This window comes from Sylvia atricapilla, chromosome 9, assembly GCF_009819655.1.
Source record: "Sylvia atricapilla isolate bSylAtr1 chromosome 9, bSylAtr1.pri, whole genome shotgun sequence".
Classification (NCBI taxonomy): domain Eukaryota; kingdom Metazoa; phylum Chordata; class Aves; order Passeriformes; family Sylviidae; genus Sylvia; species Sylvia atricapilla.
The window spans coordinates 27,136,698-27,161,980 of NC_089148.1; the positions used below are offsets into that span (position 1 = coordinate 27,136,698).

The window sequence follows — 25,283 nt, forward strand, 5'->3', positions numbered from 1 at the left end:
CCCTGGGTGACCCACCTTGCCTTTCCTCTGCTCAAAAGGATATGCTGAGAGATTTCTGAGGATCTTGCCTTTGTCTTTGTCCAGATTCTGAGTGAGGCAGCTGCTGTGACTTGGCTGCCCCACGCCCCAAATACCTACAGGATGCACATTCCATGAAATTCAGCATCCCTGGTGGGCAGCAGCCAGAGCTCTTGTCAGCAGAGCATTGTAAAGCTGGACTAAGATTAGCAGAAGTGATTTGGAGGGATCCAGAATTGGGTGCTACTTCCAGGCTGTCCTAAAACTGCTTGAGCTCTAGAAAGTGGAGAACAGCCAACCCGTAAAAACCAGGGAGCTTTTCAACGTTTTGATTCTGACATTGAGTGGAAATGTCCAAAAATTGTTCTGAGAAATGTGACCAGTGAGTGGGAAAAATACAGTAAAAAATCCCCTTCAAAAAGCCACAGACATAAGGAGAGAGGTTATTGTAAAAAACCCACAGTTCTCTCCTTTACTTTTACACTGAGCAAACAAAGAGCTTTGGAAAGCACAGTAATTAAGCACAAACCATCTATTAGAGGAGAGGTAATAACCTGTATTTGCAAAGTCTACAAAGATGCTGAATGTTTGCAGCAGCACCTCTAAGAAAGGGTTGTTTTGGAAGATGTGGTACAAAAATAAATGTCAGAGAGGTTATTGAAGTGCAGTGGCAGATACACATTTACATTTCCCTGACCCTAAAATAAATGTATTCAGTTTTTCCTTTGTGAAGAAAAGGAAGGCAAGGTCACAGCACTCTGACACACTCCTTGTGTACATCATGGTGCCTAAGAAAAACCTTCTCCTTCCTCTGCCTTTCCAAAATCCTCAGATTCAGGGAATGGGAGAAAAAAGCAAACACGGCAGGAAGGCCTTTGCTAAAAGGTCCCTAAATTTCCCTGATCTCAAAATAAATGTCTTCAGTTTTTCCTTTGTGATCCCATGTAGCTAAAATATTTTAAAAGTATTCATACCTGTTCTGACATTACTCCACATTATTCTGAAATACTTTTATATATAAGGGTGGGGTTAAAAACTAAAGGTAGGTGGATACACAAGAATTGTATAAAACACAACACAGAAAATTTCGCAGCATTAGATTTTTCTGATGTTGATAAAACCACTTAGCAAAATCAGTTTTGAGGTGTTCAGTTATTGTACAGTAGTGGGAAACATCCTGGACTCAGAATGAAGTGTGTCTTTGAAGGCAGATTAACAGAAGAGTAAGAATTAAATATGAAGTCCTGTCACCAAAAGTTGCTACTGAAATTACATTTATCCAAACAAGGTCTCCTCACAAGCACTAGAATTATTACATACAGTTATTTTATTATTATTGTGTTGCACTGCATATTTGCTGCAATGGGATTCATTTTAATGGCACCATTTTTATGAAAGGAAACTGCTCTTCCTGCTAACCTACATAGCACTGTAGAATATTCCCATCTGGAGAAGTGCCAAGCACAGCCCAGTTCCTCAGCTTATGTTGAGCTGTTTATTGATTCCAGTGGAACTGCACCAATTTAACCAGGTCAAGGAGCCGACCTCCCTATTCACAAAATATCTCCAGATAAGCTTTTGTGCAAAATTTTATCTGCAAATATCTGTGCCTGATGTTATCAAGAAAAATGCAGCGAGTGTATTAGGGACCATTCTGATAAATCCTTTTGTCCAACTGCATTGTGCTGGTCAGTGTCCTTGTGCAGCATGAGGAGAGGACATGGCTTATGGGATTGCCAGGTGGGAGAACAGGCAGGATTTGGGACAGTCAGACCCTTCTTTGGGTTTCTGATGCCACTGTTGTTTGTATAAATGCAGCTAAGCCATGCTTTGAGTGACCCACTAAAAATAATGCTGCTACTTTTCCAGCTGTTAATGGACTGGAGTAACATGAATGAACATGAAGCTCCATCCTCATTATTAACTCTGCATTCACTGGGGGCAAGACAAGAGCTAAGATATGTTATTTGTTACTGCATAAATAATGTTCTGTTGCTTCTGATGTTTAACATTCTTCAATAGGAAGGAAGGAAAGTAGCACAAATGTAACTGAGATGAAAGTGTGACCTTCCTGCAGGATCAGAGCCCTGCCAAATTCCCTGTTTTGTCTGTAAAATTACATGGGCTAACTTCACACACAGCAGCTCCTATGCATGTCCCCACAGTCCAAAGACACATGAATCCTCAACACACCTAAATAATATCTGGAGCTAAAGAGAGGGTGGAGGGAAAGAGAAGCTGGATCTTGTCTGGCTGTGCAGAAGGGACAAACTTTTCCACTTGGATTAAGGGGTGTGTGTGTGGTGCCAGAAGTCAAGGTGTAAAACACATTAAAACTGACTTAAAAAATGACATAAAATCAGGTGCTGCATACCTGGATAGATGCAAAATCCCCAGAAGCACAAGCTCCAAGAATAGCAGCACCCACCAAAACAGACTCCACTTCTTTGGACAGCACAACAGGTTTGCCTGCAAGGGAAGAGCCAGGCCTCTGTTAGGGAACAAAGCAGCACCAGCAAATCCACAAATAATTAAAACCCCAAAAAGACAAAAAAAGGAATCAAAAAGGGCTTGAAAACCTTTATTCAAAACCCCTTTCACAGCTACATCCTGCTGCAGGTTGATGTAAATCTCTCTGCTCTGTGGTTCCGGGCTCCAAGTAAAATGCAGCATTTAAATAAAATCATTTTAGCAAAATATTAATGCAGAACACAAAGCACACAAAAAAAAACCCCAACCCCCAGATCTTTAACTCTGGCTATTTATCTCACTCAAAGGGCTTGGTATAAACCTGTTACCCACACCCTCCAAACCCACGTGCCTATTAAAAGTTGACCTGGAGGGGAAAACAAGGCGGTCTCCTTTTTGTTTCTTTTGCAACAAACAAAAAAAAAAAGATTGTTTGTGTTTGGTTTTGAACACACAGCCAACAAAGCCAGTCTGGTTTTGCTGGAAGCCATGAAAATATGAGTAGCAAGTTTTCTCAAGCTATGTATGAAATAAAAAGAGAAATCTTGTCTTCCAAATTGTGTAACATACTCGAAAACAAAATTAAAACACTGGAAAAACAAGTAAACAATATATTCTGAAGTCGAATTAAATATTAGTGTTTCACCACCCACGGTACTATTGAGAACATATTTTCCCTTATGCAGAATTTTCTGAGACCTGTTTCACTAGTGTAAAGAAAAGCAGGAAAAGGATAAAAAAAAACCAAACAAAAATTACCTTGCTTTCTTAATTCCCCTGAAAAATCTAAACCAAGAGCATAAATCTAGATACTTTTCTAGCTGCACTTCAGATGTTTATCCTCACAAAGCCGAAAAATTTAATATTCCTGCAGTGTTTGGCATGTGTGTGCTTTTCCAGTACTGAGATAATGCCATTCAGGGAATGATGATGCAGACACAGGCGTGGGAGCAGAGATTCCTGCTCAGAACACCCTCCACAATATCATGCCCCCCAAAAAATGCTGCTCCTGAGAGCCAGCTGTAAGATTAGGAGGTGAAATTTGGGTGAAGTCCTAAAACTAGCCAAGAACAACTGGGAAAAACGAGATTCACTTTTTTTTGGGTGAATGTTAAGAAATAGGTTTTAATAAAAGATAAGACAATTAGGAGATAAAAAAGCAAAGTATGGCCGGCATTCAGGCAAGTCCTGAATTTCACCCTGCTATTTCAGAGACTTTGTTTAATTACCCTTTCTATTGTATCATTCTGTTGAATATTCATATTTTCCCATGAGCTAGTGTCCATATTCCAGGGACTGTTTTGCATGGCCCCTCCTTGGGTCTGCCCTTTCAGAGCTGCGTGTTTCTGGGCTGTGTCTTCATCATCACCTTCATCATCACCTCCAGCTTGGGCCTGGGTCCGTGCTTTCTTCAGATGGAGATGCTGATAGCTGGTGTATCAATAGCAGAGTCTTCTTTACATGTTCACTGGGTGTTATCCCGGCCAAACAGACAGTTTAAGCAATTACTGTATCACTACTACCACTGTGCCTAATTTCCTTTACTAACAGCAGAAATAAAAACTTATATCCTTCCCACAAAGTTATTAATCATATAGCACACATCTTGAGAAAAGTCAGCTTTATAACAGGCATTTATAACAACAACTCTAGAGGGAAAAGGCGAAACACACGCTACAAAATGAGAAATAAAAATTATTAATACGAGAAGCTGAAACATGAAAATTATTAAAATGAAAATTACTGACACAAAGCCAATTCACCTCGCACCAGGCATGCAGTTCCTGGTGCAAAGCTTGCCCTGTCACCTGAGCACTCCTCCAGCTCAGCTGAAAGCACAGCTCAGGACTTGGGGCGGCTTGGAACAGCAAATCTAAAGCTCAAGCTCAGAGCTCCGGGGCTCTTTGCCAGGCGTCAGGGAGCAATTTTCAGCGGGCTCTAAAATTTACTGCCCATTTCCCGCATCGTCGGAATGAATGCGGAATTCTGAGCAGGCAAACAAAAAGATCAAGATACTTTTTAAGTGGCCTGTGGAATTATCTTATTGGATGTCTGCATGGCTGAGTCATGGGCATTTGTCGTTAACAATAATATATTCAGGGTTTTTTTGTTGTTTTTTTCTTTTCAGGAAAGAATGGGGGATTGATCCTGGAATGTTAGTTATTTTATCTGATAGGCTCTAATGAGTTCAACATAACCAAGAGCATTTCAGTCAGATGAACTCTGACATCTCTTGTCAGTCACTGATTTTACAAATGGGGGAGAACTCCAGACTGCAAAAAGGCCTTTTTGTACTGAATTGTACTTGGCCATTAGTTACAGTCAAAGAACTTGTGATTACATTTTAATCAGAATACCTTTTCACAGATCTTTTCTTTTACACATCACGACCCAGCAGCCTAACTCTACATGTAGCTGAAATTCACCTAAAATATGTGAAGTTTTGAAGGAAAGGCATGGTCTTAACATCATTTTTCACAAAGCAACACCCTGATTCCAATACATTTAGTGAATTTTAAGGTCAATAGGAATTTTTTTTGTTTGGTTGGTTTTTTTTTGCTTGTCCATCAGGTTATAAAGTGTGGTTTGATCTTAGGGCAAGTCAGATCTGTCAGATCTCCAGACCAAACCCCCCAAATTTGGGCCTTAAACTTCATTTGTGACAGCTTAACTGATCTTAATTTGAAATAAGCCCATAACACACATCACTCAATGTTTCTCTGAAGTCCTTTACACTAAATTTTGTCATTTTTTCCACATTTTTTGAACTATATTCAAGTGACTCACAGGTGTGTAGAGATGTCCCAACACACACAGGCTGAAGGGAGACAAAAATAACCACGGAGGCCTGAGAGCTCCTCTGGTAGTGAAACGCTTACCCAGGGCCTTCCACCCACCAGGAATTCCACAAAACCAAGTGCCAACACCTTGCAGGAGCAAGGATCCAGATGTTGTCCCCTAAACCCCTGAATCAGTGACACAGGCATGGAAGCAGTTCAGGAAAGAATTGTTCTATGGAATGGACACAATGCCCAGCACGAGCAGGACAGTGTCACAAGTCAAATAGGAAAGCCAACAGTAGGAATATTTCATTGCACACTTTTTTGGCCATGCAGCTGTTATAAATGACTATTATAAAGCTGGCTTTTCGCAAGGTGTGTGCTATATGATTAATAACTTTGTGGGAAGGATGTAAGTTTTTATTTCTGCTGTTAGTAAAGGAAATTAGGCACAGTGGTAGTAGTGATACAGTAATTGCTTAAACTGTCTGTTTGGCTGGGATAACATCCAGTGAACATGTAAAGAAGACTCTGCTGTTGATACACCAGCTATCAGCATCTCCATCTGAAGAAAGCACGGACCAAGGCCCAAGCTGGAGGTGATGATGAAGACACAGCCCAGAAACACAAATGCTCTAAAAAGGTGGATCCAAGGAGGGGCCCTGCAAAACAGTCCCTGGAATATGGAAACTGATGTATGGAAAAATATGAATATTCCACAGACTGATACAATAGAAAGGGTAATTAAAGAAAGTCTCTGAAATAGCAATTTGTGGACTTGGCTGAATGCCACGTCACCCGGCCGGCCGTACTTTGCTTTTTTATCTCTTAATTGTCTTATCTTTTAGTAAACCTATATCTTAAAATATACCAAAAAAAAAAAAATAATAAAAAAAAAAAGTGAATCTCGTTTTTCACACAGCGAAATACAGCTCTATAGAAAGAAAGTTCTTATTTTTCCAAAGACAAAGTACTTAGACACCTAAAAAAAAAAAGGTTTTTACTCCTTTCCACGCACTTGCCCAAGCTTACCAGTAATGTCAGCGTGCATCTGCACAAAGAGAGGGTTCTTGCTCAGCCCACCACACAGGAACAGCGTGGTAATGTCATGTCCTGCAGCCTGCATCACCTCCAAAATATGTCTTGTTCCTAACTTCAAAAAGAGGGACAAAAAAAAAAACCAGAAGCAGATGAGCACAGCCACAGGAACAGAATTACACCTGCATGGCGAAGACATCCCCACCAAAACCTTCTCTTTGCTTTGTACAGCAGCATCTGAAAATCCAGCTCACTAAAGAGGTTTCAATTCTGAAGCCAAGTAGCAGAACAGAACAAAAAGAGAACAGCAAATAAAAAAACCTCTTTTCTGTCTTTTCAGCAAAAAGGAAAACCTGAAGAATTTTGTATTGGCTTAACTATTTCTCTTGGCCTTTGCCCTATACAAAATAAAATGTTCCACTTCATGGCTGGATTAATTGAAACATCTCGAATGCAGGCATATTTTAAACTTTTCAGTCTCCATTCTGAGAAACTCAAATCAGAATGGCAGAAGCAAGTGCTTTACCATTTAAAAAAAAAATCTTTTTTCTTTTTGTTTGCTTTGCTTCCCTTCTCACTGAAGTCAACCTTCTCCATATTTCCCTCTTGCAAAAATATTTTCCATTTCTTTGACAAACTATTTGACCAAAAATAACTCCCAGCAATTTTTAATACCTTGGAAGTTAAGCTTGAAGCTCAGACTTGACAAAATGTCCAATTCAAGGCAAAATGTTGCCCAGGCTGACTCTTGGTAGCCAGATTCCTCACAAAACTCTGGTGAGAGTTTTCATAAACTGTCACTGAAGTTTTCTTTAGGCCATGCTGCAGTTCATTAAGAGGGCTGCAGCTGCAGCAAGCCTCTCTTCAAATAAAAGTTACTGAAAATGGAAGTTGCAGGGTTCCACCAGGCTGGAGACATCCACAGTGAGTGCCCAGCACTATTCTGGACAGGCCTTCAAATGTATTTTGATTTTTAGACGAGCAGTTCAGAGGAACCTGAGCAGCCCCAGCTGACTAAATCCATCACTTCCCTATTGACACAGAGGGCTGATTTCCAAATTGCACAGCCACGATTTAAATTATGGAAAAATAAACTGCTCCAAAAGGAGTCTGCCTGCTCAGAAAGGGCTGGATGGCCACAATTACATCTCTGATCATGTTCTCATCTGGCCAACTGTTGCATTGCATTTTGCAGTGAATAGTTAAAAGGAGATTCTCTTTCTCTGCTTCTGAAATTCAAATTTATTAACAACTTCTCTCACAACATACACATGTCAAAGACCTTGAGAAAGAACACGCTGTGAAAATTATTTTGTGTTTACCTGCCTGGAAAATTGTATTCACACAGCAATTTAAATTAAAGCCAGACTTACTTCACTGTGGGTGGGGGGGAACTAATTTAATCCTGGGTTGGAGAAAATGCAAATTGAGGGGCTTCAAATGCAAATTCCATATAAAAAGGAAAAAGCATCTCCTGCTGAAAAGAAAACCAGAGATTAACATTCTGTGGGCAGGCCTACACTTTGTACAAGGTTTTTGCATAGGTTTAAAGTTTATCTTGCACCCATTGAAGACAGCTAATGGTACAGGATTACTACAACTGTTTCCTTCCATAAAAATGAAACTAAAATTGGGAATGAAAATTTGATTTCCTAGGTATCTCATTAGCAATTAGTAAATATATCGAGTCAAAAACGATGTTCCCTGTCTACTTTTTAGTTACTCTTTCAAGGAAAAAAAATAATTTCCCTTAACTTACAGTGAAAAGAAAAACCTACAATATGCCCTTTTTATATTAAATCAGCCCAATCAGCTCTCCAAAAGATACGCAGCTGCTGAATTTATCGCTCAGTAAATTCAGCCAGTGCTTGTGTTTGACAATAAAGTTTGAGCTGTATCATATAATGAGATAATAGGTGACTTTCCCAGGATTTCCAGCAGAGAAGGTTTCCACTTGGTTAGCACGAGATAATCACAGGGCACCTGTTCCAGACTAGGAAGTTCCTTTCAGGGGCAGGATCAGTCCCTGGCATTGTTTAACCTCTCCTCCACATTCCTCTCTCAATGGTGGGATTACGCTGAAGCATCAGGTATAACTCAGCTACGTTCATCCGCAAAAAGCTCCAAACTCCCAGCAATGAATCCCAGGCTGGGGTTAAGTTCTCCTTCTTTGCTGAAGAGGGAGGGTTAACACATAAGATGAACAATTCCCAGTAAATTCACTGCAGCCGCCCACCCTCTCCATCCCAGATGGCTGACCCAGCCTAGAAAAGTTGTTGTTTAACCCGGAGAGGAGTTTGGAAGTTTTCCAGCTGAACAGAGTTTTGTCAGGAAAACTCCCCAATTCATCAGACTGTTCATGTTTTGCAAAAAAAAAAAAAAAAAAAAAAAAAAAAAAACACCTCAAGTTCAACAAAGCCTAAAAAAAAAAAAAAAAAATAAAATAAAAAAAAAAATAAAAAAAAAAAAGACAGAAAGGATGCTAAAGGAATGTGGATTTCAGTCACCAGAGGTCTGGGGACAGCCACGTCCCACTGGAAACACCCTGAGCCAGGCTTTCCAAACAAACCACTTCAGGGTTTCACCTCAAAACAGAACTTCTCGTGAACTTCTTGTGGTTTCAAGAGAAAATCAGGGCAGAAAGAAAAGTATTCCAACAGAATTCCCCATATTAATAAAAATACAAATAAAATATAATATATAAATAAAATGTGGATGAATCAGGACAGAAAGAAAAGTATTCCAACAGAATTTCCCCATATAAATAAAAATACAGATAAAATATAATATATCGATAAGACGTGGCTGCTGGCAAACACGAGGGACACTTCCCAGCCCTGCCCTGCTCGCCCAGCCATGGGCACAGGCTGGGACTGCTCCCCTCCGGGCAGGGACACGAGGGGGAAAGATGTGCCCTGGTGGCTCTGAGGCACATCCCTGCTCAGCCTGGCACAGAGCCCTGCCTCACCCACCGGGCAAAACCCCTGGATATGGGAAACAATCTGAAGCTGAGGTTTTTCAGGACAGCCCAGAGCCCTTTGTACAGTTGCCAGAGCTTTTCTCCCCCTCTCTCAGCCTCCCTGCAGACAGCTGGGATGTTAACACTGCTCCTTGTGCTGTCAGCCTCCTCCCTCACATCTGCACCAGAGGCAAAAGCTTCACTTTCAGAACTGCCACCAGGACAGGATTATTTTTAGGGGAACATCTTCCCCCCAAGTCTGTTGATTATCCCTCAGCTGGGAGTGGTCACCAATGTGGGTGAACAGCATCTTGCTCCTTTAAGAAGCCCATCAGGTGAACTCATGTATTATTAGAAATCTGGTTAGCAGAAGGGAATGAGCAGTCTGCAAGAAACACGAGACAATTAATTTCTTCTTTTATGCACTAAAAATGTCTTACAGCAATGGCTTGGATGGTGGCCAGGTAGATAAGGGCAAGTTCATCCAGACCCCGAGACAACGTTAGTCCAACAACCTGTGCAAAGATCAAAAAGAAGATGTAAAAATCCAGCCAAAGTAAAAACTCCATTATTCTCCATGGCTTCTTGTTGTAACAAGTTTTAAGTGCTAATTCCAAGCTTTACTGCTGTGAGCTGTACACATAATGTTATGTTAAACATGTTATTCCTGATCTGGGGAAGAACCACCTAAATTATCCTTGCCCTTGTGAAGAAATAAAGAACAAACAGCATATTGTATGGGATTAGAGATAGATTAACTCTGACAGCTTTATGTTATGACTCAGATATTGCTCGTGAATATAGTTAATGTAATAATTTGAAAATGCTATTACATAAAAATAACTCTTTAAAAGCATCTCTCCCCCTCCCTCCCAAGCGCCCTAACACTAAAACACAATTAATAATTAAATACTATATCTTAACCTCCTTTACTCTGACATAAATCAATACTGCAGTGTAGTTACTCTGGATTAATATCAGGCAAGACCTGAACACAGACAGAATTGTGACAGAAAAAATGGGTTGCTATTACCAGTATTTGCATACAGCCACCATACCAGGGAAGTTCTGATTTTGCTGCAGCATGTAATTCTTTCATAAAATAATGGAGGTTATTATCAGGACTCAAAAATATATAGGCCCTTTTTCTAATTATTTTTAAAGGTTTCCCTCATTTGTGAGGGAAATATGCAGCAGTGCTTATGCCTTTCCTATCTCAGCCTTAAATAAAGCAGGTTTTGGTGCTGGTGGGTAGCTTGAGAGGCTCATCTCAAGGACAATTTGCCATTTTGAAGGAGATTTTTTGCATGAATCACCAGGTGTTTTGATATCACCAAATTATACTCTTATGACACCCTTTCTGTTCAAGTTCTGCACAGCCCTGGCTTGTGGGTGAGCTGATCTACCACTGTAAATTCAAGGAAAAAAAATGCCCGAACTCTGAAAGATGGGCTGAAAAGTTGTTTAAATCAACCACCAATCATCAGAATATTTCATCCCTTTCCCAGACAGGTTTACCCAAATTTCTCTTGAAATTCATTGCAACGAATTCTAAGATTTGGTACATAGGTGAGACAACAACAGCAAGAGCTGTGAAATGTGATTCCTAGGAAAGGAACCCGGACACACAGAACATTTCTCAAGTTTTTAGAAAATTAATGTGGCTGTAGTGATAGCTCAATGCAACGATCTCTGGTTTTCTACTGAAACATCAGCAATGCAGCAAGAAACCCAAATCCTTTGGGATGGTGTAAATAGCTAAGGAGGAGTACACTCAAAATTGAAGAAAAGCTCCTTCCAAATTGCCTTTTTTTTTTTTTTTTTTTTTTTTTTTTTTTACCCTGTATTGACCTTTTTGCAAAGACAGGCTGTTTCTTACCATGCCCTTTAGTGTCAGATCTGTTAAGGGAGATCTGTTACCATGGAAATCTGGCCAAACATGTAAATCAACAGTGAGGAAACCCACAGGCAAAGATTTCTTAATCAGATCCAGGTGACTGTTCAAGTATGTATATATACTGTGAGCACTGCAAAAAAAAAAAAAAAAAAAATACAACAAGTTGGAAAAAGAGGGGGGAGGTTATTCCTCAAACATAAAACATTTGTACTACCACCAAATGCAGAAATCCCACCAAAGCATGGCAAAATCCCAGTGCCTGCCAAGGCCATGGCACTGCACGGATGTCTTTGTGCACAGGCCACCAGAATTCCTTCATTTCCCAAATGAGGGGAGGCAACGTGACCTTGACTTTGTCCACGGACTCCTAAGGGTCCCCAGAGCTGTTTGGGATTTGGGGGGCTGCTGCTGCTCCTGTCCCACAGAGGAGAGGGAGGAGTAAAGGAGGATTGCAGACAGAAATGAAAACCAAATTCCTTTGCAAATGTTTAAAAATTCCTCTGATTAATCAATAGTGCTGGACGTATGGCTTTCCTTTTTTAAAACCATAATTATTTCAGTGTGTGTTATGATTAAAATGCAGCACTAAGGGTGGAGGAGAGAAAGTGGCTGCTATTTTAGGGAGGAGCCCAACATGGGCCTAAATATGATTGTATCTAAGTTCAGATGCTACACCCAACTCCACAACATCCAACAGACTTTTTTCCTGGACTTAGGACTAATGGTGAATTCTTCAGTGCCTTGGCTTGCAATGACTCTAGTGACATTCCATTTAAAAAATGTTGCAATTACACTCAGAATTTATTTTTCAAACACTCATCACAAACATACATATTTTCCAACTCCTTGGAAATCTCCAAGTGAGGCATTTAATTCTAGACATGTGGGTCAATAATAGCATCTAACCCTAATTACAATTGATTAGTCATTGTCTCATCCACTGCAAACCCAAACAGTGATATTCATTTAGCCTCTACATGTATATTCAATCATGCACTAATGAGATCCCTAAGGGAATTTGGCATATGCTTTACTAGTTTGACTTCTGACCCACTAGCAGCTGTATATTTATACTTTGCATTCAACCATTCAGCTGCATGTTTTTTCAATTATACCTTACCATGTGTACACTATCAGAGGATATCATTCAAAATGAAGTACACTTGGAAGACATTAAAATAACTAATTTACATCATTATTCACGTCCTTTAAAATGTACTTTATGTGTCTTCCTGGACCCAAATTATGATAATTTGGAGGTCACCATCACTTCTTTCCCCTTCTTGTAAAAAGTGGCCCTGTTTTCTCCATCCCTAAAGACTCCACTACAAGCAGCACATGCTCAGGATAAAGTCCTTTTAATCCCAGTCTCAATCATGGCTTGACTGTTGGGAAGGATAAAAAAAGGAAAGCTTCACTCAACCACAGACACACCAGACATCCCAGCCTCTCTCTCCTCTCCATCCTGGTTGATTGCTCTCACAAGGATTAGCCATTTGTGCAGCTCTGTCAGAACACAAGGACTGAACAAAAGGAAGCTGAAGTTGAGCCAGATATGCTTAAGATGACACAACCTTGGAATTACACTTTTTCCCCCACACCTTTTCACATTTTATCTTTTTTCCTTGATATAGATAAGGGTTCAAGGCACTACATTTGGGCTGAGTGACCAGAAAAACCCCTCCAACACTTGCCAGATCCTGTTTTACCACCTCTGTGCTTAACACAGTATAACACCATCACCTCCTGGAGCTTTTTCTACTCAGTTCTCTGTGAAAGTATCAGTGGCAGCTGCCTCTGACCTGCAGAGCTGAGCACGAGCTGTTGCCATGAGAAAGGAGCTGAGCTGAAAGTGGAGAATAAGAAATCAATGTAAGTCTGCCCAGGGTTATGTTCATACACTGGACACAACTTCAGAAAGCAACCAGAGGTTGATATTTAATCTGCTCAGGAATCATGGAAGAGGCCAGCAGGTATCTTTCAGGGAAAAAAATAAATCCAAAAATTTTAGATTTCTAAATTAAAAAAAAAAGGTTCTAAACCATCTAGAGATACAGAGCACTGCCAAATATGATTCTTATATTCTGCTAGAAAGATCCCAGAATTGCTGGTGGATGCCGTGTGTGTAACTTCAATGCTTCCTTTTCAGGAGACATCTCTTTAGATGGGGAAATGGCATTGAGATCTCTAGGAAAGGGAATTCTGCCCTAAAACAGCACTTCAGCAAGTGCCAAAGACATAAAAACTTTCCTGTCAGATAGACACTTTTCTCCTCCAGCAGGTTACAAACTGTCATTCTAGAAAACAGAATTATCTAAACTTTAAAGCAAAAAGGATTGTGTTATTTCTTTAAATTTCCTACTCTAATCTACCTGTACAGGATTTAACAGAGCAGTGATGACTAAATGGCAGACCTACACAATCTGTAGGATGAAGAGTAAAAGTGATACATCACAGCAATTTCTGCAACTCGCTGAATTGCCTGAAAAACCCCAAGTTTTGGTGCTCACAGACTGTGCCCATCAGATAGACCAAATGCTAAATTTAAATCCTCGTGTAATCCAACCCTCTCCACTTCCAGTAAAAGAAGGGTAAAAAAGAACCCAGGAATAGGACTGGCAGGGCTGCACAAGCCTGGCCTTCAGCAGCAGCGGTCAGAGCTGGTTGTCTGAGCCTCTCACACCCTCCCAAGTCACCACAAATCTCTGCACTGGTGCTCAAACAGCCAGAAATCTGCTCTGGTGTGGGCAAAGGAGAGTTTGCACAGGGAAACTCCCGGGATCAGCTGCTCAGCAGGCACCTGCCAGTCCAAACCTGCTCCTTAGCAGCACCAGGAGAAAAGGAGGACAGGTTTGGGGAGGCAGAAGGAGGTGATAGGCAGCAGCAAGCAAAAGGCATGGATTTGTGGCCTCTGATGCTCTTTTTGGAATGATCCAGACATGCAGGTGCTTAACTCTTCACTGCTCTGCCTCCAGCACGGGGAGTAAAGGAATATGGAATTGCACATCAAAGTATGGAATTCTCATTGGGTTTCCCCTCCGTGGCTGTTTGCAATGGCTGAACAGATTCAAATTCCTACAGCCACACAGAGAACATCCTTAACCATAATAAACCCAATTCTCTGAACTGTTCTGCTGAGAATTCCAGTGAAATCATTTCTCATCACCAATAATCCCCCAAAACAAGATCATATGTTTGAAGGGAGCCTACAGAGAGACAATTACAAGGGCCTGGAGTGACAGGACAAGGGGGAATGGCTCCACAGTGACAGAGGGCAGGGTTAGGTGGGGAATTGGGAAGGAATTCTTCCCTCTGAGGGTGGGGAGGACCTGGCACAGGGTGCCCAGAGAAGCTGTGGATGCTCCTGGATCCCTGGAAGTGTCCAAGGCCAGGTTGGACAGGGCTTGGAGCAACCTGGAGTAGGAGAAGTTGCCCCTGCCCATGGCAGGGGTGGCACTGGGTGGGCTGTAAAGTCCCTCCCAACTTGCACCTGAGATGATTTTTATTCTGTGTATGTGACTTAATGTAGATAAACCCATAATCCAGAGTTTTGGCCAACAGCAGCTGCTACTTATACCCCTCATAGGGGTGGAGTTTGGGGAATCATGGAAAAATAGAAAAGAAAAAATAAGGAGAAAAAAAAACCAGTTCAAATTTCAAAGTTCCTGATTTTTGTTCATTCAAATTAATTTCTTCAAATTTAACAAATATTTGAGAAGGACAGGGAGACAGAAGATGAAAGAATTAACATGAGACGTGTTTAGTAAATTTATAGCAATAGCAATGTTTCATTAGGAGAGTGATACTGGGAGAGCATTACAAAATTACCACTGAGCAAATGAACTTAATAAAATATGATCACTCTTTTGATAAAATATTACAACTCTTACTATCAGTGCTGTTCTCCACCTACTAACTGCAGAAGACTCAAATCCAAAGTTATGACACCATTCCCTTGGATTATATGGACTTCCAGTGCCAATATTCTGTCTTGAGTGTCCCGTTCACATCACAACCTCAGTTTTTGCACTGTGGCACTGTTTTTGGTCAGTCAGTTCAGTATCAGACCCAGCAGACACAAGTAGGCTACTCCACAGGCATTTTTCCAACACACAATAAAAATGGTTTATCCTGGCATTACAGACTAAACTGTTTGTCTTACGCTTGGGCTTCAAATGGGGGCACTGGAAAAATGGCCTGGAAGCCAGCATTTTGAACAAGACCCAGTTCAATCTTTATTCCAAACACACACAGATGCATTTATTTCCTGATTTCCTTCTCCAGAGAACAACAAAGAGAATTCTAGGAAGCATGAATCTGTTTCATATTGAATGAAGTCCAATACATTTCTGGGAATCCTGGTCGAGTTCTTAGCAAACAAGTAAAGCAGTGGGCCCTGCAAGGCAAGGAAGGGTCATCCAGAGAAACCAGGTAGAGCTCTATCTCCCCAGGGAGGACTGAAAATAATTCTGTAACAGCACGTGCCTCATCCATCCATCAGGACTGACCCTGCCTCTCACACCAGAGGGAGAAACTGAAGGGAAAATGCCAAGTTTGCTGGTTTTTTTTCTTTTATCTAAGGAGGAAAAAGATGTTAAAAGAGAATCACATTTTCATCCAACGTGCCCAACTGTTCAGCTAAGACCTCTGTGGGAGTGAAGTGAACCATCTTAGAATGAATCCAAGCCAGAATAGCTTGAGGAAGTCCAGGCCTGACAGAAGTGTCTGAACTGTCTTCATCTACTTCTAAAGCAGAAGAAGCTCAAATTCCACATCACACACAGCCTCTTGTTCAAGGAATCCTGGAGTTACCTCCAAGTCTCCCCTCCATTTAAAGCTTTGTCTGAAAATTCACCCTGGGTTTCTCTGTTCTATTTGTGCTGCCAAGCAGGAGTTTCTCATACGGTGGCTACACCTTCCTTTAGATGACTGTTTCAAAAATACTGAATAATATATTCCTAATTAAGCTACATCCCATCCTTGGAGCTTAATTATTTCACCTACAAATTAAGACATATTGTTAGCCCAAGGCATGGAGGTCTGCTGAACGGGGCTGGTGCAATGGAACCAAGAAATACCTGGGGTTGGATGGAAAAGCAAAAAGTTAATATGATTACTTCAATATGCCAAAGGTATCTGAGGGGAATTTGAACCTTTCATTTATGAGCAATCACCTGGAAAGTCTTTATAAATACCTCCAGCCCATTATCAGACTGTTAATTGCCCTGAGTGAGAATTAGGACACTGCTGGGAATAGAGTGTGCATCAGTCTGTAAGGCAGGTATGTGATAAAGGAATAAATCAGTGACCTGGCTGCAGCTTTTGCCTCCAATTCTGGGAAGGCGACGTGGCCTCGCACCACATGATCGATCTGAAAAAGAGAAAAGCAACATTTTGGGGATGATCACATCTTGAAAATTCAGTCCTGGAAAAGGCAAAGGCAGTGTCATAGCTTTAAAAAAAAAGACAAAAGAGCTTCTAAATTACTCATGAAGTGTTAAATCCTAGTCGTAGCAAAGCCAATGGCAAAACTCCCACTGAATTTCAGGGTTTGGCGTATAAACAGTAGGAAAAACAAGCAACCTTGCAGCAAACCCAGGCCAAATGCTAAGCATGCAGCTTCTCAGTCAGGGGAGGAAGGTGAAAGGATGACTTTTTTCCTGTGCAATACCCTCCGCATGTCCTCTAGTCTCTCCCATCCTGCATGGATATCCTCACTGGAATTCTACCAGAAGCATCATCTTGGCCCAAATCCCTACATCATCTTTCTCTATCACACTGTTATGATAAAACACGAGGTGTGTTGTCATCCTGATAGATGCTTCATGCATTCATTGCAGGAAACAAAATGTATACCCTGAGAAGCAATTATTGCTATAAAAGAAGATCAATATAAGCTCTGTCTTATGCTGAATTTATAAATCAGCCTGTCCTTTCACTCCAGAGTGGTCACCATTACTCACAAAACAAAGTATCAGGTAGAATAATATGGGCTTTTAAGACAATAATTCAGCAGGTTTTGTGGCCTCTTGGTAATACCCCATCAGAGGTGACAGCAAAAACTAAGGAGGCAAAAACTACAGCTACTCAAGAGCACTGAGTACATTTGGCAGTACTTATTGACAGCAAATCACATTAGTATTTAATCTTAACAGCATGAATCTGGTCCTGAACCACACAATGAAGCAGACACATGTGAACAGAGCAAAGAGAAGGATGCATGACTGTTCTCCCTGAGCTCAGCATCAAAGACAGAGCTCAAACGTGTGCATGCCCCAGGAACACAGCTCAGGTCTGAACTCTGCAGTCCTGCAGGATCTCTTCAGAACACAGGGGCAGCTCATAAACTCAGAAATAAATCTCTAAATGAACATCATCCATAGGTGTGTGCTATGCAAACACTGTTACACAGACTGTTACAGGAATTATGAAGTTTGCCCTTAATTCAAGCCACGGCCACATGAGGGATGCATCCAGAAACTCTTTTCTGCTATTTCTTGTTTCACAGTTTGTAATGATGCCATGCCATCCTTTGTCTCCGCTGTGCAGTATCTTTCTTCTTATAAATTTTGAAAACACGGCGTAAAACCCTATTAAATATACAACTAAACAAGAATTTGCAGAATGAGGGACTCGTTAATTCTTCATTTGGACTCTACCTAAACCAGTTTTCAAAATACAACTGATTTTTTTTTTTGTATTCCAAAAAATATAGAGCTTTTTGAAGAGGTCAGTTTTAATTTTACCAAGTTTGATCAGACTGTTCAAATTTTATGGAAATAATTCACCTTGGGGTGTTGATCAAGCAATGGAAAGAATCCTTAAATATGTCAGGGTTTTTTTTTTTTTTTTTTTTTTTTTTTTTTCCGTTTTGTTTTTGTTTTGTTTTCAGAAAACTTTGGGTGTGAGAAGGCAGGAGCTTTGAAATGACAGAGATAATAAATGTAATGTGCCCTGCACAGTGCACATGGCACTGTCTCCTCCCAGGACTCTCTGTGTGTCTGTTCATACCACCTCAAGAAAACCACATGGGATATTCCAAGGGTGTTTTAATGAGACACTTTCCCTAATATTCCTAACAGTACTTCAAGCTGACTTTTGCTATGGGTCCTAACAAGACCGTTCCGGTTTTTTCCAGTAATTTCTTTAATGATTCAGGAACGCCTTGTTCTCTGGTACAAGAAAGGAAAGGATTTTTTTTTTAAAAAATCATCTTTTTGAAATGCCTTACCCCTCATTGTACATTTTAAGTGTGGAACCACAGTGAGCCAGCCAAGAAAAACTACTGACTGCCTGTATCCTGCCTGGAGCTTAGATAAGTGTATTTACCTGCTCAGGATTAAGCACAGAGAAACTTCCCTCTCAAAAGTCCTGTTGCAAAGCAACACACAAGATTTGCTATTTTCCTTGAAAACTGGTGGTGCTGTGGAGCATATATCTATTATTTTGTTTTGACATTATTTAGTTTTATGTCTGGTTGTAGCAGTTATTTGTAAAACGGGACACTTTTTGGTCCTGGCCTGAAAAATTCAAAGCACACACTTCTCACCTGCTGCAAAACCAGTTTTTAGCCACAAGGCTAAGGATGGGCTGGAGGTGGGGTGGGAAGCAGGCTGCAGGAGGAGGAACGACTGTGCCACTGAAGCTGTGACACAGAGGGATGTCAGGTCGGTGTGGCCAAGCAGAGGAGGGATCCCGAATCACAGCTCAGCCTGGGGTGTGTCCGGGCTTCCCCATCCAGGAGGGTTTCTGCTTCTCCTCCAGTGACTGCTCCATATGGAATGTTTCAGCGCAGGGATGCCCCGAGGCATTTCCTGGCCGTGCACTCCCAACTCCAGGCTTTCCAAGGGATGGGTGGTGCTGAGTCAGGAGCGATTACAGCCGCAGTTTGTGACACACCGAACCCACCTGTCCTTGGGGCTTTCCAGGGGACTCCCCCGGGCCTGGGGCTGTGTCCTGCAGCCTCTCCAGAGGGCAGCCAGGGTGTCCACAGGTTGGGAAAGGTGACACAAGCAGACCCAGAAGCTCTGGGCTTAGGCAGTCACCAAGATTTTGCTGACACTTTTGGGCTCAAGCCTAAATACTGCTGTGTACGTGTAGAAGCATGTACATGGTTTCTTTCAATTTGACTTCATTTTTCAGTGTTTTAGTCCTGACTGCCTTCTTGTAAATAAGAAAATTCATTTCGTAGTGAACCCTGCTTGGCTTTAAGTTTTATTGGTAAATTGAATTAACCTAATACTGCTAGATTCTTTGTATTCAGGGAAAGAGGTGATGGAATAATCTGTTACTATATTACTATTCTGTCAATGAGCACAGCTGATCTATAGAATACAACATGTACCATGTTCTTCACCTCAGAGCCTGTTTCAAAAACAGGCTTTTTTTTTGCTTTCCTACTAAAGCAAAGAATGAAGACTATTTGCCTGTAGGATAATTACAATAATCACCACCACCACAAAGGGAGGACATGCCCTGCATATAATCCCCCATCTCTACACAAATTAGCATTATGTAACAGACATAACACTCATCTAATTGTTAATTGCTTTCAGCAGCCTGGTACATCCCATGATCTGATGGAGGTGTTTCAGGTCGGAATTGCCAGTGAAGGTATCCCAAAGAGCAGCAGTCTTGGAGCCTGTGTCTCCAAACACTCACCAGTTTTCCTGTAGCACTCTGGCCTCCCTCATTCAACCACAGCCCAGGAACCATCGCAGAGAAATATGGTCCCCAAACACCAGGCACAAAAATGGGGGTCTCACTGATCTGGAAAAACAACAGGAAGCTCTAGTGAATCAAAGGGCTTGTCGAAGTAGGAACTTCACAATTAAAGTTTGGCAGCTGTCAGAGTCCAAAACTGAGACAATTCCTGCCTCTCCACAGGAATTGCCAACAGAAGTGGAGATGTGCAGGTAGAAATTTACTCTTAAAAAATGTGGAATAAATGTTTTCCCTCATTTACATAATTTTTAGATGACCAGACACAGCCTACAACCCACTCGTCCCCACTGACAGAACAGCTGGGCCTGGTCAAACAGAAAGGAAGAAAATTCAGGAATTCAGGAGCTGTATTTTCCAGAGAGAAGGAAAGTGCCTCATTTCTCCAGAAAAAGGCCTTATCTAGAGTGACCAGCGGGAAACAACACTCCGCTCCATTGGCACGAGCAAACACAGGCACTGCAATCGGCCACAGCAGTTTCCAGGGCAGCCACCCTGTCCCTTTGGAGAGCTCAGAATCAGGAGGGAATCCTGCTGACAGAGGCCAGTGCTGTCCTTTGAGACCTGCCATCAGCTGGCAGAACAGCCCAAGCCCCAGTGCCCTCACAGCAGGAGGGTCAGGTGTCTCAGGTGGAGGCTGCAAACCTGGGCTGGGATCTGCTTGGGGCTCAACAGAAACACCAGACCCTTACTGAGGCTTATCTTTACCCAGACCACTCCTTCCTCCACACCACTGAGGGCAGAGCAGATACCTGAGCAGGGCTGTGCTCCACCACTGGCACACAAACATCCCCAGCACAGTGGCAGCCTGCACCCCCTGCTTTTGTGGTTAGACCACTCAGGATGTGGGAGACACTGCTTCATTTCCTTTCTCCCCTTCAGAAGAGGCAAATTACCAGTTTATAAGGGTGGAGGGCATTTTCCTTCCTCTTCCAAAGTGGTTTCACTTTCAATAGACCAGACAGACTTTCTAGACTTTCCTTCTGGTTCAGCAGAACACTGTCCGTAAAGCCCAGCACACATCAGGACACTGGGATGGTGGCACTTGGGTCCCAGAACTTGCTCCAAAGACTAACTGGGAATTCCCCACCGGCTGAATCTGGAATTCTTGCAGCAGGGGCTGGAGGACACAGGCCATCCCTGCCCTGCCACGCTTCTCTTGGAAGCAGGATCCATGTATTCCCTTCCAAGACCACATATATACACTCAAGATACACACAGCTGTGATTTCACTGGGGAAAGGGAACAGCACTGCAGTGCTACCATCCCATGATTAATGCTGCCGTTCCCACCGATGATGGCCAAATCTGCAACTGTTATTTTCTAGAAGGTGGGAACTTCTAGCAGAGAAGGATACAAGTGAATTAATTCCCTAACAAAACCAGTCTGTGTGTTTCCAATGCTGAAGAGCAAAAAGAGAGGCCTCAGTCAATGGGACAATGGGGTTTTTTTTCTATTTAGATCTCGCTTCTCAACAGCAAAATTCTAGATCCATTGAAGGATGCTCAAAGTTTGCTGTTGAACTCAATAAAGCCTGGATTTCACATCAAAACAGTTTTGAGAATAATTAAAAATTCAGGCCTGTTCCTGTTAAACTTGATGCAAATTCTCTCTATATTTAAACAGGCTGAACTTTAAAGGCAGTTTTTACTAGCCACTAGGGAATACGCTCCAAGATGCAGTTTACTGGCATTTGTGCATCACACATGTTTAGTAAATACAGCAGCAGGGAGGTTTCTGCACAAACAATAGTCTGCTCAAGCCATAAACTTACAGTACAGCTGAATCTTGTCAGGAAGCTAAGTAGGAAAACAAAACAACAAAAAAATTTGCTTTTCAAAATACATCACCGCAGTGTAAGAAATGCTGGTTTCTCTCAGGGGCACATCTAAAAAAAATCTGGGAATCCTGCTTGGTTCTCCCTTATCAGCTCTGATGCCCTGACTTACTCTCCCTACAGATGTGTGTGTACACATGTGTCTGTGTGTCTGTGCAAGGTTTTGGCTGACTAAACCCATTAAAGAGCAAGAATAGCTGCACTGAATTTACAAAGGCATTTATGACTCCAAGTGGACGAAGCTACGTCAAAAACATTGCAAAGACATTTGGTTTTGTTTTGTTTTCTCTTAAAACTACAAATTAATACGGCTTTGAGTTTTCATCACCTCGATGGGGCAAGCCTTCTTTTACGATTCCAATAACAAAATGAAGTGCAACAAAAAGCAACTCCTAAAACAAGCTGATTTTTAGACCGATCCCACTCCACTGACCTTGCTGAGAACACAGCATGTGGTCAAAGTTACCAGCCAGTATCTGCTCTGAGCTGGTGATGGAAGCATGGGGAGAACCCAAACATCCCAACTCATTCCTCCCCTACAGCCACAGTGTCCCAGGAGGGGACAAGGAACATTTAGGGCAAAAGGGGCCTGGGGGTTTGAAGGCTTATCTCAAAATATTTGTGATGCAGCAAACTTTGCAGGGTTCTGCAGTCTGCTGAAGGAAAAAAATCTGGTTATGGCAAAAGGGATCAAGCTTAAAGTCCAGCTGCTGTGTGACGTGACAAAAACAAGTAGGCAAAGGACATTGAAGGCATCAAGATGCTTTATGGGATCAGGGGAAAGTCTGAACATCAAGAAAGACGATAGAGTTTATAAAATAAAAAAACAAAACCCACACCTGTTTTCTTGTCATTGGTCCACAATTTACCAAATTGTCCCTTAAGCCTGGCAACACCAAAATGTCTATAGATTCATTAAAAGACCAAATTCTCCCTGCAGCCAGTACTTTTGGCCTGGTGATTTGGACACTGACAGGAATTCCAGACAGGATATTTCCACGCTGGCTCTCCTCACATTACACTGAGACCTTCCTATCCTCTTACTCCTGAAGCACCATTTGTACACATTCCAGCAAACTTTCAACACATGAACAGAGCAAACAAGGGCATTGGGAATTGCCACACCGATGAATAAAGCCAGCAGGGCACTTGGTTATCAGTTTTGTTGTTGTGGGAACTTTCAGCTGGAATAAAGAGCACTGCTCGTCATGCTGGGCTTTACTGATGATAGGGCACCATCAGATTTCCCATTTCCCCCTTTCACTTAAGGACTTTAATTCCCATTTTGCAGATTCTGGGCTTTGATGCACATGCAAAGGAGGAAAACTGGGAATAACAAACTTCCCAAAACAGACACACAATCTTTGAGAAGCAACAGGGTGAGCATCCTCCTGTAGCTATACGCATCAGAAACAGCAAATGGTTTCCATTTCCCCTCCTTGAAATATTTGGACGGTGATTAAATCTTTCAAGCCACGCAGCAGCTGGCATTTGTATTTTCATAATAAAAGGTCCTAAATCTGTTTGAGTATACATCCCACTCAATCCCACTAAAACACATGACTAGACAGAGGCATAAGGCTGGAGAAACAGTGCAAAGTTTGCTGCAGAACCCAGAAGAAGAGAAAAGCACAATTTGCCAGGATCAGGGCTATTTTGGTTACAATAACACCATGTCTCTGTTACAGCTTTCAATTGCCTTCAGACATTCTTATGGTGATATAGGAGGATCAATGTCATTTTTTTTTCCCTTTAAAGAGCTTAAGAAAATCCTTAATCTTTTTAGTAGAAAAACAACATGTGTTTCAGATTTATGGGCAATTGATTTTTATTTTTAAAGCAAATAAGAGATGTCATCCTTCTCTGGAAGTTAAAATACAAATTCAAAGGGAGCCCGAGATTTTCTGCCTTCCTTTTAACTGAAATTCCTCCTGTGACACACTCCCACTGCGAGACACAGTAACAGTTATTATCTTTTACACAGAGTGAAACTGAAACACAGAGAGGATATCCTCTGCTAGAGGTGAGAGTGATCTCTGCACAATTAATGCAGCAGGAATTTGAAGAGAGAAGACGGGAGGAATCTGAACCTGTTCAGACTTTGAGTCATAAGCTGCATCTATAAATACTTCAGGCTGAACGTGTTCACACAGGGACTGTTGCCCTCCTGGCTGATGGTGCCAGCTTCGACAAGGATTACACCCAGACATGCAATTCCACCTCGCAGTCACTCTGCCAGGGGACGGGGGACAATCCTTTTGTGGCAGGAAATGTCACCTTTCCCTGCCTCCCCAACACACACACACATTCCTGCCTGCTCAGCCCCGGCCTTTTGGATGAAACGAGCACAGAGCAGTTCCAAGATTTCTGCTCATTCCACGGGATAAAGAGTTCCACACCTCCTGAAAGGGAGAAGAAGGGAAATAAAGTTCTCTCCGGGCGGGTTTAACCTCAGCGTGTGCTTCATAAAAGATCGTACTAATATGTGAGATATGTAAACATTATAGAGCAATCAGAAACAAATGAAAGGATGAATTCAGTTTAACAATATTCAGCTGCGGTGCAACTGCCAGAAGGCACTTTTTGTTATGAATAGATCATTTGGATGAGTTACAGGCCAGACTTGAACCCTGGCGTGCGCTGGGAAAATCAGTGTCAAACTACCTAAGATCAGAAGGTATCAGCAGCACATCTGGCAGCCCACAGAAATGAAAAATGTTTCTAAAATATAAAAGGCTACATAGAACTAAGGTAAATTAAGAAAGGACCTGCTTAAATGGCATTAATACGAGATCTGTAATGTATTTAATTTAGATTAGTCCTTCCCACTTGCCTCTCCCTTTAAAACAAAGGCAGGCAAAAAAAAAAATCCCACTTCTGTGATAAAAGTCTACCTGGCAAAAAAAGCAGGAGAGGCTAATTCACAGCTCATGTGAGTGAATCAGAGGAGTCAGTGCCTTTAAGCCAAGTTCAGGACTGTCCCTGGATCAAAGGACAGGACAGAGCACAGACCTTCACAGACAAGCATCACCAGGGCACCCAGCCACGCCACCAAATGAGCAAGTGGCACTGGGAGATTTGTTTCACTTGGCTTTGTTTTCCTGGACCAGCCATAATGCTCAGGCACATGCTTGTGTTTTCCTCCTCAGCTTTATGTAAATGTTACGGCAATCAGAGACAAGACAAAGTAAAACACACCACGCTGGAGAGAGCAGTTCTGTGCAAGTATGAATTTCAGCAGAATTTTCTTCCCCAGTTTGACACCATCTGTCGCTGGTGTAAGCTAACACAAGCTCCTTCAATAAAACTGACAGAGAATTTGGCGAATTTGGCTGTTACCTGAAAAGCAAAGTTTTGCTTATATTAACAAGGCACACTTCTATATCCACCTTCTGCCATTTTAATTTCTGCTTTTTGATACTGAGCTTCTGATATGTGGCAGCATTCTGCTATCACTATCAGATTCTCTATTTACTTGCAATATGCCACAGAGACAGGAAATCATTTCTGTGGGACTGTTCTTGACTTACACTCACTTCCATGAAAGCAAGTTTAATCCTTTAT

At 41.8% G+C, this 25,283-nt stretch overlaps 1 protein-coding gene across 3 annotated transcripts in view; it reads right to left on the reverse strand.

The window, feature by feature from the left end:
* Positions 1-25,283, reverse strand: part of FGGY (FGGY carbohydrate kinase domain containing) — a 120,973-nt gene that overhangs the window by 25,815 nt on the left and 69,875 nt on the right. For all 3 annotated transcript variants that reach the window (XM_066325408.1, XM_066325409.1, XM_066325410.1), the window contains 6 exons: positions 19,823-19,930; positions 16,471-16,532; positions 11,144-11,291; positions 9,705-9,779; positions 6,300-6,420; positions 2,393-2,487 (listed from right to left, as the gene is read on the reverse strand). In XM_066325408.1, coding sequence (XP_066181505.1) covers positions 2,393-2,487; positions 6,300-6,420; positions 9,705-9,779; positions 11,144-11,291; positions 16,471-16,532; positions 19,823-19,930 — 609 coding nt within the window. The remainder of the gene's footprint in view (positions 1-2,392; positions 2,488-6,299; positions 6,421-9,704; positions 9,780-11,143; positions 11,292-16,470; positions 16,533-19,822; positions 19,931-25,283) is intronic.